Below are 12,767 nucleotides of genomic sequence, written 5' to 3'. Positions count from 1 at the left end.
GGCATGGGGTCATCCCCCTCTTGCCACACCTCCTTGGTACCGCTTCAGCGCGGGAAAGAAAACCAATAGAGGCCACGCCCCCACCTCCAGCTCCGCCTCCCCCTGCCCCGCAGCACGGGAAACCAGAGGAAAGCCCACACCCCACCCTTCTGACGCAGCTCCCCAAAATCCAGTTTCACCCCAACCCCCAGCCCTGTACAGAAGAGAACATATAAAACACAAACCCCCAACATTCCCCACATACCCCACAACCATACCCTGACCCACCCGGAAACAGAGCAAAAAGAAAACCAGCATACAAAACATGTGTCAAAATTGCAGAACAGCAACAGCGAAAAACAGCAATGGCCATAGTGTGTCCCCAGACCCTAGTTCGAGTCCAGCTTCTCCGCCTGTACAAAGGCCCACGCCTCCTCCGGGGACTCGAAGTAGTGGTGTCGGTCCTTATATGTCACCCACAGACGCGCAGACTGCAGCATTCCAAATCTGACCTGCTTGGCATGCAGCACCGCCTTCGTCCGGTTAAACCCGGCCCGCCGCTTAGCCACCTCCGCACTCCAGTCCTGGTAGGTTCACACTACCGAATTCTCCCACTTGCTGCTCCTCTCTTTCTTGGCCCAGTGCAGCACACACTCCCGGTCGCTGAATCGATGGAACCGCACCAGCACCGCCCGCGGGGGTTCATTTGCCTTGGGCCTCCTGGCCAGCACTCTGTGAGCTCCCTCAAGCTCCAGGGGCAAATGGAAGGACCCCGCTCCCATCAACGAGCTCAACATCGTGGTCACATACGACGGGAGATCCGACCCGTCCAGCCCCTCCACCAGGCCCAGGATCCTCAAATTCTTTCGCCTCGTGCGAACGTCCAGCTCCTCCAAGCCGTCTTGCCACTTTTTGTGAATTGCCTCGTGCAACTCCACTTTCCCCACGAGGACCACGGCCTCCTCCTCCCGCTCAGCGGCCTGCTGCTGCAACTCCCGAATGGACACCTCCTGGGCCGCCTGGGTCTCAAGCAGCCTGTTGGTAGTCGCATTCAGGGAGTCCAGCAACTCAGCCTTCAGCTCCGCAAAACAGCGCAGAAGAGAAGCTTGCTGCTCCTGCGCCCACTTCCACCAGTCCTCGGGCGTTCCGCCGGCCGCCATTTTGTCCTTCTTCCCCCGCTTTTCTTGGTGAGCTGCTGCAGCTTTTTCCTTTGCCCCACTCCGGGTGAGCACCATAAATTATGGGGAATGCTCCTCTAGACACCTTCCCCCACCGGGATTCGTCGCGACAGCGCCGTTTGAGGCCCTCAAATCGGCCCAAAAGTCCTTAAGTAGCGGGAGCTGCCGAACGTGCGGCTTAGCTCCGCATAGCCACAACCGGAAGTCCCAGGCAACATTCTTGTAAATCTCCTCTGTACCCGTTCCAATGCTTCCACATCCTTCCTATAATGTGGCGACCAGAACTGCACACAATACTCCAAATGCGGCCGCACCAGAGTTTTGTACAACTGCACCATGACCTCATGGCTCCGAAACTCAATTCCTCTACCAATAAAAGCTAACACACTGTACGCCTTCTTAACAACCCTCTCAACCTGGGTGGCAACTTTCAGGGATCTATGGACATGGACACTGAGATCTCTCTACTCGTCCACACTACCAAGAATCTTACCATTAGCCCAGTACTCTGCCTTTCTGTTATTCCTTCCAAAATGAATCACCTCGCACTTTTCTGCATTAAACTGCATTTGCCACCTGTCAGCCCAGCTCTGCGGCTTATCTATGTCCCTCTGTAACTTGTAACATCCTTCTGCATTGTCCACAACTCCACCGACTTTAGTGCCATCTGCAAATTTACACCCATCCTTCTACGCCCTCCTCCAGGTCATTTATAAAAATGACAAACAGCAACGGCCCCAAAACAGATCCGTGTGGCACACCACTAGTAACTGCACACCAGTCAGAGCATTTCCCATCAACCATCACTCTTTGTCTTCTATCAGCTAGCCAATTTCTGATCCAAACTGCTAAATCACCCTGAATCCCATGCCTCTGTATTTTCTGCAATAGCCTACCGTGGGGAACCTTATCAAACGCTTTATTGAAATCCATATACACCACATCAACTGCGTTACCCTCATCCACCTGTTTGGTCACCTTCTCGATGTACACAATGTAGTTATAAAAAGTGTATGATGTTCTCATCTCAGATAGTCATTGACTATATTGAACATTCAACAGCTTGGAATGATTAAGACCATTTGAGGTGTTTTCCATGGTAAAGGCGCTTATACAAATGTAAATTGTTGTGCTCTTACCATTTCCCGTTTATATTTAATAAACTGACGCACTGAACTTGTTCAACTAGGGGGAAAGGCTTGGGCCGATCCGAGCACACTTCTTTCATGTGATCAAGGATTACCCAGTGAATGGTGACCTACTTGAGAGACTCGAGGTGTTCAAAGCACTAACAGAAAACGGAAAAGACATCACCTATTTGGAGGAAGACCTGTGTATGTGTGTGATGCATTTGGGAAGACATTTGAATAGCGAGCTTGCTACTATTTTTGTTGAGGCTTAAACTAGATTGTTGTAAATCTGGATTTGAGTTTGTTATGCTAATCATTTTTGCCAACTGCAGTAATGCTGTTAAAATAATTAAACCTGAGAGAAACATGTATGCTTTATACCCCCCCACAAAATGCAGCATCATTTGTGTTAACAACTGTCTGGCGTCACACCCTTGGGTGACCCATTTTTTTAAGGGTAGAAAATTATTCATTGTGTTCTAATTTTTGAAATATTGTTTCGAAAGAAATATTGGCCCATAACCACCTGGTTCTCCAGCGTCACATTTGGGGGGAACTCCAGTGCAGGGATGTACTGGGGAATCCCTCTAGGACTAATAATGACCATGAAACCATTGTCTATTATACCCATTTGGTTCCCTCATCTCCTTTAGTGAAGGAAATCTGCCATCCTTCCCTGGTCTGGTTAACACGTGACTCCAGTTCCACAGCAATGTGTTTGTCTCTTAAGCAACACAGTTCCAAGGGCAATTAGGGATGGGAAATAAATGCTGGTCCAGCCAGCAATGCTTGCATCCCAAAATAAAATCCTTCACATATTGCATTTTGCTGGAGAAGTAATCCTGTTATTAGTGGCAGGCCTTACATGCAAGCATACATACAAATGGCTCTGCCATTTAATGAACATAGAACATGGAACATTACAGCGCAGTACAGGCCCTTCGGCCCACGATGTTGCACCTTCCTGCGAAACCCTTCTAAAGTCCCTCTACACTATAGAACATAGAACACCGTTGAGTTCATGATCTGACTGTAACCCCCCACCTTCCCCAGTAACCCTTGTTTACTAAGCGTCTAACTACTTCTGCCTTGAAACCATTCAAAAATTCTGCTTGCACTCTCTTTTGCAGAAGAGCATTCCAAAGAAACTCTAACCTCTGAGCGAAACAATTTCTCATCTCTGTCTTAGTTCTAGCTTCTCCCACAAGAGGAAACAACCATCCGATCGAGACCTTTGGGGGGGTCTTGTATGTTTCAATCAAGTCACCTCTTACTCCTCTGGACCCCAGCGGAACAAAGCATAGCCTGTCCAACCTTCCCTCATAAGACAACCTGCCTCTCCCTGGTATTAGTTTAGTAAACCTTCTCTGAACTGCTAATGCATTTATATCCTTAAATGAGGAGACCGATAATGTACAGAGGAATCTAGATGTGGTCTCACCAGTGTCCTGTACAACTGAAGCATAACCTCTCTGTTTCTATATTCAATTCCATAGAATTCCTAGAGTGCAGAAGGAGGCCATTCGGCCCAATGGGTCTGTACCAACCCTCTGAGAGGGCACCTTAGCTAGGCCCACTCCCCCACCTTATTCCCTTAACCCCATAACCTGCACATCCCTGAGCACTAAGGGGCAATTTAGCATGGTCAGTCCAACTAATCTGCACATCTTTGGACTGTGGGTGGAAACTCATGCAAACACGGGGGTGAAAGTGCAAACTCCACACACACCCAAGGCTGGAATTGAACCTTGGTCTCTGACGCTGTGCCACTGTGCTGCCCACTCGCAATACATAATGACATTCTATTAGCGTTGCTAATTACTTGCTGTGCCTGCATACTAGACTTTAGTGATTCATCACTAAGACACCCAGATCCGCCTGAATCCCAGAGCTCGGCAATCTCTCACCATTTAGATAATATGCTTATTTTTATTCCTCCTGCCAAAATGGACAGTTTCACATTTTTTCCACATTATGATTCATTTGCCAGATGTTTGCCCACTCGCTAAACCTATCTATGTCCTACTGTAGCCTCATATGTCCTCTCTACACCTTGCTGCCCTTACAGCTCCAACAATTTGCTCAGAACCGTTTCCTTGGTGATTAGAATTTTCCTGATTTCCTCCCTCCTTTTCGATTCCTGATTCACAACTATTTCCAGGATGTTACTTGTATCCTGAAGACTGATGCAAAATACCTGTTCAGTTATTTTCCATTCTTAATTCCCCGGACTCCCTTTCTATGGAACCAATGCTCACTTTGCTGTAGTTTTGGTTACTATAGATGTATTTTTCCTCCACTTGCTACATTTTGCGGGAGAAATTATCCAGCTATTGGGAAACTTTTCTGTGGTTTCAATGGTGGGGCCCATTTACTATAGTTTGTTGAGACTTTTTAAAAATAGATTCTGCTGTACATTAAATAGCTTCCTCTGCCTCCAGCCATAAGTCACAACACATCTCCCAACTGAGTGGATAAAATGGTGGTGTCAATATTCGCTGTTATATCCCTCCGACTTGTATCCCTTTTTGAATATTTTTGCCCCACTTAGTCTCTCCAGCCAAGAGGGCATGGAAGCCCCCACCAGATCTTTTCTTACGATCTGATACTGACTACAAGGTGGGAAATCAAGAGCAAATTAGGGTGATCCCTCCCCTTGCTACTCTGTGGATGTGTTCTTGCCCTCATATCCCCAAGGAGGGCGAGCGGTGTACCAGAGTGCAGCTCCCTGCAATGAGATCATTGCCTGTGGCATCTGGCATGCTGTGTTGAATTTTAATAGTACGAAATTGAGTTTTCACCATTACCCAGGTGAATAAGTGGCTGTTTTTAAGACTTGGATGCCATTGAAAGATTTAGTTTGATGATACCAATGAACAAATTTATTTTTATTGTCTTGTAATTAAGTTGCTGCTATCTAAGAATGAGACTGACTTAATAGGCAATATATGATCTTGTGTGTGTTTTTCTTTTTTTCTTGTTAAAGCCTCTTTTGTCCTCAAGTGGTTGGATATTGGTCTCTCAGCGGAGTTTCTGGAGGTACTAGTCAATCTGGTCAAATTCAACAGCTGCTACCTGGATCTAATTGTGGCCCAGATAGTCCAGTAAGTGAGAAGGGTATTTCATGAAATGTGCTATTAAGAGTACAGGTAGTGGTTGCAATAGTATGAATTCTTTCCTCAATACTTGGGTCCTGTAAACTGTGCAAAGCACAAGGTTGGGAAAGAAGTTGTCAGAGGCCTCTGTGGGAACCCAGCATTTTTATTATCCACTCCGTGGGGCAGCATGATAGCATAGTGGTTAGCACAATCGCTTCCAGCTCCAGGGTCCCAGGTTCGATTCCCGGCTGGGTCACTGTCTGTGCGGAGTCTGCACGTTCTCGTGTTTGCGTGGGTTTCCTCCGGGTGCTCCGGTTTCCTCCCACAGTCCAAAGGTGTGTGGGTTAGGTGGATTGACCATGCTAAATTGCCCTTAGTGTCCAAAAAATGTTAAGTGGGGGTTACTGGGTTATGGGATAGGGTAGATACGAGGGCTTCAGTAGGGTGCTCTTTGTAAGGGCCGGTGCAGACACTGAAAATTCTATGGTTTTACACGGCCTGTGTTGTCTTTCAAGGATTTAACAAAGTGCAATTGATCAGAAGTTGAAAGTAAAATGGGCTACATCTTGCCCTGCATGCCCCAAATACCCTCTATTCCTTGTTGGATTTTACTTGTACAGGAACTTTATCACAGCCCCTTAATGTATTCCGTCAACACTGTCAAAAACTAATCATTACGATAGCTGAATGGCCTATTGTAACTGGTGTAGGCTGCAGTTTGAGCTAGGCGTGGCAGCTTTCTGTCAAATGTGAAATTTGGTGCACTGAGGTCTTATTATTATTGATTAATACATCAAAATATTTTATATAGTGCGGGTTTGTTGCATTGCTGGATATACTGTTGCACTAACACTTCTACAGTTCTGAAGTGCCTCCTTTCAAAATTGTCAGCAAAATTCTTTGCAGAATATTTAAAGCCTATCTTTTTTTATTACTAAATCAGTAAAATTGGCGAAACAGTTGGAATAATTTTGAAGGACTATTTTATTTTAATTTTCATGAGTTTCTAAGGTTTGTGATTGTGCAATTTAATTTGCTCAATTACCATTCGGGTGGTCTCTGTCGATCTGTAGTGATAAAGTAATGTATAGTCCCTATGTAGCAACCCATACTCATATGCTGCTTTGTTTTCTTACAGTAAAATCTGTGTTCTTTGTAACCTGACCACAGTGCCAACAGATATAGAGGTTAGTGTCAGATATTCAGCACGCAAACACAGTTTTATGTTACTCTGGATGTTTTAGATACTTTCCAGTTTCTGTAGTGTTTTAACTTAATGACTGCAAAAGAAAAACATTAAAAAGAAGTATGGCATATTGCGTGTTATTATTTTCATGCAAAACCTGCTGGGTAAATAGAACAGGGTCTTCGGTGTTTTGTTGGCAGCTGAATCAGATTCTAAACTAAGCCTGTGAGTGGAACATTTACATTTCTGTGGCTTCTTCATAGAGACGCTGTGAGATTTGAGTTAATATGAACTTGATATTCATTCCTGAAAGCTGATTTTAGAGTAGTCAGCAGCTTGTGTGTCGAGGATGTGACCCTTGTACCAACCGTAACATTTTTATAGCACACTGGTAGAAAATGGAATCCCGGATTGCCAAGTGAGAATACTGTAATGGGTGGGTAAAGGTTCTGTATTCTTCACAAACCAGGATGCTCCATCTGCTCTCAGAACTCTTGAAAGAAAAAATGCTGTTCTTTTGAGGCAGATAGACGTTGAGTGTGGAAATCAAATTGTTGCAACCCCTGTGGAGGAACCATAAACCAGATTTGCCGAAAGATCCCCAAATGAAGAGATTGCCAACAGAATTTCACTTTTTTTTGGGTAATTTATTAATTTCACTTCTTACTTCAGGAATCAGCACAAATTAAACATGAGTTGAAAGGCAAATTATATTCCTAAAAAAGGTAAATTTCACTTAATTGTCGATACAACAGAGATGCGCCGTGCACATCCATAAATATCTGCATCATTGCCCGCTGATGTGGCATGACTTGTAATTCCAAAGATCTCTAACTTGACCTCTGGTACATAGGACCTTACTTTCACACACAATTGATTTGGCACTTGAGTAGCATTCAGCGGCAGCCGTATCCCATCTGAGGTCCCTCAGATAGTTGTCGCCTGAACAGCACATGCCTGTAGAGCCTCTCCTTAGTTCCCGCCCGTCTTTGTGGCACAGATTTCCTGGAACCTCCTTTATCCAAACTCTTTAATAAACCCCGTTAAGCGGTCTGGTTGACTTTGGCAAAACTGAAGCAACAGCAGTAAAATTGTCCCAGTTCACAATCCCTGCTCTAACGCTGTCTTTGGCTTTCTGTCTTATTTAACTGTATTTGACACAAACAGCTCCTTGTAAACATGCCTTCTTTTCTCCTCTGCACAGCATTCCCTTTATCTGCAGCTTTACTTTGTGTATGCCATGTGCACAAATTTCATATGTTAACATCCTTTTTGGTCCTGTTTCCAAGTTGGGGGTTGTCAGTTACATGGACCAGTATTTTATTCAAGAAAATTATAATTAATGCAAATTCTTAAAACTCCCTTTCAAACGTTCTTTAAAACCAATTACAGATTCCACAGGCATTTTAAAATTGAAAGTTTTGCTTACCACAATGCTTCTGGGTTGATGGTTGTCACAAGATCATTAACCTGGGTTAATATACCTTCTGTAGAAGAATAACGAGCTGTGAAAGGAGGTGTTACAAAAGAGAAAATGCTGGAAAATCTCAGCAGCTCTAGCAGCATCGCTCACCCTGCAGTATAAGTATTTCCCACTTTCTATGTCTTTTAGTTTTGACAAAGGGTCATCTGAACTCAGCGTTAGCTCTTTTCTCTCCCTACAGATGCTGCTCGACCTGCTGAGATTTTCCAGCATTTTCTCTTTGGTTTCAGATTCCAGCATCTGCAGTAATTTGCTTTTAATAAGGAGGGGGTTACAGTTCGCTACAGTTGAGGTCAACTAGTCATCTCCAGTTAATCCTAGAGGTCACACTGCTAAGATTTATTTTCCTTTATTCTTTCATGTAATGTGGGTGGCACAGGCAAGACCTACATTTGTTGTCTAGTGCCTGTTTATTCTTGAATGGAGTAGCTTCCAGGCCATTGCAAAGATCAGTTAAGAGTCAACCGCGTTACTGTGGGTCTGGAGTAATATGTAGACTGGACTGGGCAAGGGTGGCACATTTCCTTCACTAAAGTACATTAATGAGAGAGAGGTTCACGAGCACGAATTCCAAATTTATTGATTGAATTTAAATTCCACCAGCTGCCATGATGAGATTTGAACCCATGTTTTTTAATTCATTCATGGGATCTTGCCTATCCTAGGCCATTTCAGAGGGCATTTGATAGTCACATTGCGGTAGATCTGGAGTCACATGTAGGCCAGGCTGGGTAAAGGGTTGCAGATTTCCTTCCCTAGAGGACACGAGTGAACCAGAGGGTTTTTTACGGCAGCCGACAATGGTTTCATGGTCATGAAATGAAATGAAAATTGCTTGTTGTCACAAGTAGACTTCAAATGAAGTTACTGTGAAAAGCCCCTAGTCGCCACATTCCGGTGCCTGTTCGGGGAAGCTGGTACGGGAATTGAACCGTGCTGCTGGCCTGCCTTGGTCTGCTTTAAAAGCCAGCTCTTTAGCCCTGTGCTATACCAGCCCCTATAATGAATTCAAACTTCACCATCAGCCGTGGTGGGATTCAAACCCAGAAATCTCCAGAGTATTACCCAATGTATCTGGATTACTAATCCAGGGAAAATCCCACTGTGCCACCACCTCTCCTAGTCCTCCCCTCTGCTACCATCCCCAGAGCATTGGACTGGACCTCTGGATACTAGTCCAGTGATATTACCACTATACTCCCCTGTGCTATGTGTGTGTCTTTGTTAGTAAATAGCCTACAGTATTACTTGTTTATATTATGCGTGCCCAGTCCACATTCCATTGGCTAAACAACAGTGGGAAATGATAATGTTGACTGTTGAATCGTGTGACTTGACATTTGGCTGAAAAGTCGTTAAAGCAATTTCAAGATGTGTTGCATTTTGTATCACATCGGAGAGGTGATCAGGGCTTGAAACCAGACTGCCCAATATATTTGTCCTAGAGATTTGTTTGTTTTAAGGCATGTTTTGACTGTGACAGCCCTTTCATCCTTGCAAGAAATATTCTCAACCTTACTTTTTGCTTTCCTCTTCATTCTTTCTTTCTCTATCCCATTTAGTGCACGTGTGTAAAGAGCTGAAAAACATTTTGCTTAGGTTGTCGATTTGTGTCGACGCAGTAGATCCTATGATCCTATTGTTCAGCAGTATGTTTTTAGGACCAGGGACTGTTTAGTGATCTGAAATGGATATTTAACAGACTTTAATGTCAAAAATCCTTTTTAAAAAAAATTTCAATTTAGGTCTCTCTACAAGTCCTGGATGCCGTTGTTTGTTATAACTCTTTGCCCTCTGAGTCTCTCCCGGGGTTTATCATCACGCTCTGTCGGACAGTTAACGTCAAGGAATTCTGTGAGTCCTGTTGGAAGGTATGAATTTCCACTCTCGTTGATGTGAATATTGGAAATGTGGGGCGAGATTCTCTGGCATTCCCCGTGGCATGTTTCTCGGCTGTGGGAGGCGGCACGGCAGTGACCAGCGGCGGGACCTGCTGGTCCCACCGCTATCGATGGAATTTCCCATTGAATCCACCCCATGGCTCCAGGAAGCCCGCGCGAGGCTGAGGTGCGCCTTTGGCGGGCCCAGAATATCCCGTTGGCGCGACGAGCCGGAAGATCTCACCGGGTGATTTTTTAATCACTTCTAAAATTAGATTGACTTCCCCAGAAAGTTTGTCCAGAGACCTGCTTTACAGCAGGTGAATGTTTGGTAAGTATGAGTGGTGTATCGAAGGCTTAAAAATCTTTGTAATGTAAAATTAACCGCAGGAACCCAATGCAGATGCTTGCCGTTTTCACTCATTTAAAAATGTATTGGCGGAAGGCACCATCAGTAAATTAAGTTTATTTTTTTTTTTAAAAGGCTAATTAATTATCCCCTCTTAGTTAGAATTAACTGTGGCTGTTAAAGTGGAGAATTTTAATCTGTTGGCTACCTTTGGCTGTACAGTGGTTTATGCTGATGGTGATTATACAGGAGAACATCTAATCTTTAGTATTGGAGGATGATTTCTTCTTTAAAGCAAGAAGTAGTTTTACAGGTAAGCACATAGCTGTTGTTCAGATTGGCATGTTTGTTCCCATTGGCATGTCATATTTGACATTTTAAGAGTGTGCGAGATCCTGCAACCAGTCTTCAGGAAGCAATCAGTGGCTTTAGTTGTGATGGGAGCAAGGGGGAGTTACTTGTACCAGGTGGAAAATTGTTTCTTAGGTGCTCGTCCCCATTGATACTGCCATTGAATATCAAACATATAACTTCCTGAGAGAATTCCCTCATCTCTGTCCTATTGTGTAAATAAAAAATTGGTAGAGTGGGTTGCATGGAAACTGAGGTCCTGTTTAAGTATGCTTCAGAAAGAAAATAAATGGTTAGATGAAATGTTTGACTGAGCGCACCTCAATGTAAGGACTTGGACAGTGAACTATAAACTTAATCTTGAACGAAATGCTTAATGGAACTTTCCTTTTCCAGCTGATGCGCAAAGTCTTGGGAACACATCTGGGGCACAGTGCAATTTATACAATGTGTCGCATTATGGAGGATAAGTATGGCTATATTTTTGTTCATTGTTTTAAATATCTCCGTAATTTGTAATATTTTTAAGCTGTTTGATTTGTTGATATATGTTCGATAAAATATTTGCACACTATTTTTGTTGTTCTTAAAGCAAGTAATAATTTTGATGTATCTAACTTTGTTGTCCTGATGTTAGAGTGCATACGGATGACGCGGCTTTGTTGAGAGGTGCAGTATTCTTTGTTGGAATGGCTCTCTGGGGTGCACATCGTCTCCTTACCCTGAAGAGTACCCCAACATCTGTTTTACCCTCTTTTTATAAGGTAAAGCTGGGTAATCTTTTAACCAGGAAATAATTTATGTTTCTAAACCAGTGCTTTTCTTTTTGGCAGAGCCTATTTGTGTACATTGCAGACTTTATTTGTTTGAGGTTCAGTGTAAAGCCATTCTGATAGCCAACGTGAAAGAAACATTAATATAGGGATCCATATTCGTTTGCCACTGGAGTGTATGAGCAGAAGCACCATTGGGAATAAGAAGAAAAACAGTTAAACTCGAGCTTCGTTCTATAAAACATTTGTCTTACCCAATTGCCGCCTGGTCATAGCCAGCTCTGTCTCCTGAAATACATCTGGTTTGTCTCTTTGGGCGGAAGCTTTATCACAAGCATTTGCTTTTCTTGTACTTGTCCAAATATAACTGCACGCAGTAACCAAGTCAATGCTGGACACTCAGTGCTTACTCAGTATTAAATATTCAGTGATCTGAAAACAATACTAAGCTCTCATTCAGCCAGTCAATATTGAACACTTAGTACACTTAGCTGTCAATACTAAACAGTCCAGCAATGTCGGACAAGTAATCTCAAAATTCAACATGTAGAAACTCCAGCGATATTAGATGCTGTAACTGCTAAACACAAATTTACTATCGATATTGGAAACTCATTAACAAATGGTCATTATTGAACACTAATCAGTAACCCACTGTTAATGTTAGGCACTCAATTCAGTCAATATTAGAAACCCAACCAATCTTGCACACTAACCTGGGCAGTCTTGGCCTCAGTAACTCAATATTACTCAGTAATACTGCCAATATTAATCACTAAGTAACTCTAACAACATTCGCAAAAACATGGGGCAATATTGAGCATGCTATAAAGGCTCAGTAACACGGTCAGTATTAGATGCTTAAAATCTGCCACTGCTCGATACTGTTATATTAGAGACTTGGTATTTTGGGTACTATTATACTCTCTAACTGGATCATTTATATAAAAGTAAATTAATTGACAGATGCTGTGCAATTGGTTATTTCTTTCAGGGTATGACAAGTGCCAATGCAGTAGTGTCCTATGAAATTGTCCTGTCTATCACTAGATTGATCAAAAAGTATGGAAAAGAGTTGCAGGTGGTTACCTGGGAACAACTTTTGGATATTATTGAAAGATTGCTTCAGCAAATCCAGGTGAGTTTGAATTTTAAAGTTGCCGTTTATGCTTCTAGTTGCTTTCTCTCTATCCAAAGTATGCACTTGGCTGCATTGCAGTAAATTGAACTCTTTGGGGAGGAAAAAACATTTTTCACTTCAGACAAGTGGAGTTGATTTCAGTGTAAACTGGTAACCAGTTACTGGCTGCTAACTGCCATGCAGTGTCGGGTTTTATTCCTGTTATACAGGTTACTAAAC

At 43.3% G+C, this 12,767-nt stretch overlaps 1 protein-coding gene across 6 annotated transcripts in view; it reads left to right on the top strand.

The window, feature by feature from the left end:
* tsc2 (TSC complex subunit 2) overlaps nt 1-12,767 on the top strand; it is a 97,079-nt gene that overhangs the window by 15,552 nt on the left and 68,760 nt on the right. For all 6 annotated transcript variants that reach the window (XM_038821078.1, XM_038821082.1, XM_038821081.1 and 3 more), the window contains exons 5-11: nt 2,347-2,491; nt 5,274-5,391; nt 6,524-6,572; nt 9,800-9,925; nt 11,031-11,104; nt 11,272-11,398; nt 12,402-12,545. In XM_038821078.1, coding sequence (XP_038677006.1) covers nt 2,347-2,491; nt 5,274-5,391; nt 6,524-6,572; nt 9,800-9,925; nt 11,031-11,104; nt 11,272-11,398; nt 12,402-12,545 — 783 coding nt within the window. The remainder of the gene's footprint in view (nt 1-2,346; nt 2,492-5,273; nt 5,392-6,523; nt 6,573-9,799; nt 9,926-11,030; nt 11,105-11,271; nt 11,399-12,401; nt 12,546-12,767) is intronic.

Source organism: Scyliorhinus canicula, chromosome 15 (genome assembly GCF_902713615.1).
Source record: "Scyliorhinus canicula chromosome 15, sScyCan1.1, whole genome shotgun sequence".
Taxonomy (NCBI): domain Eukaryota; kingdom Metazoa; phylum Chordata; class Chondrichthyes; order Carcharhiniformes; family Scyliorhinidae; genus Scyliorhinus; species Scyliorhinus canicula.
The sequence above is the reverse complement of the archived record's forward strand: the minus strand, read 5'-3'. Positions and strand labels throughout refer to the sequence as shown.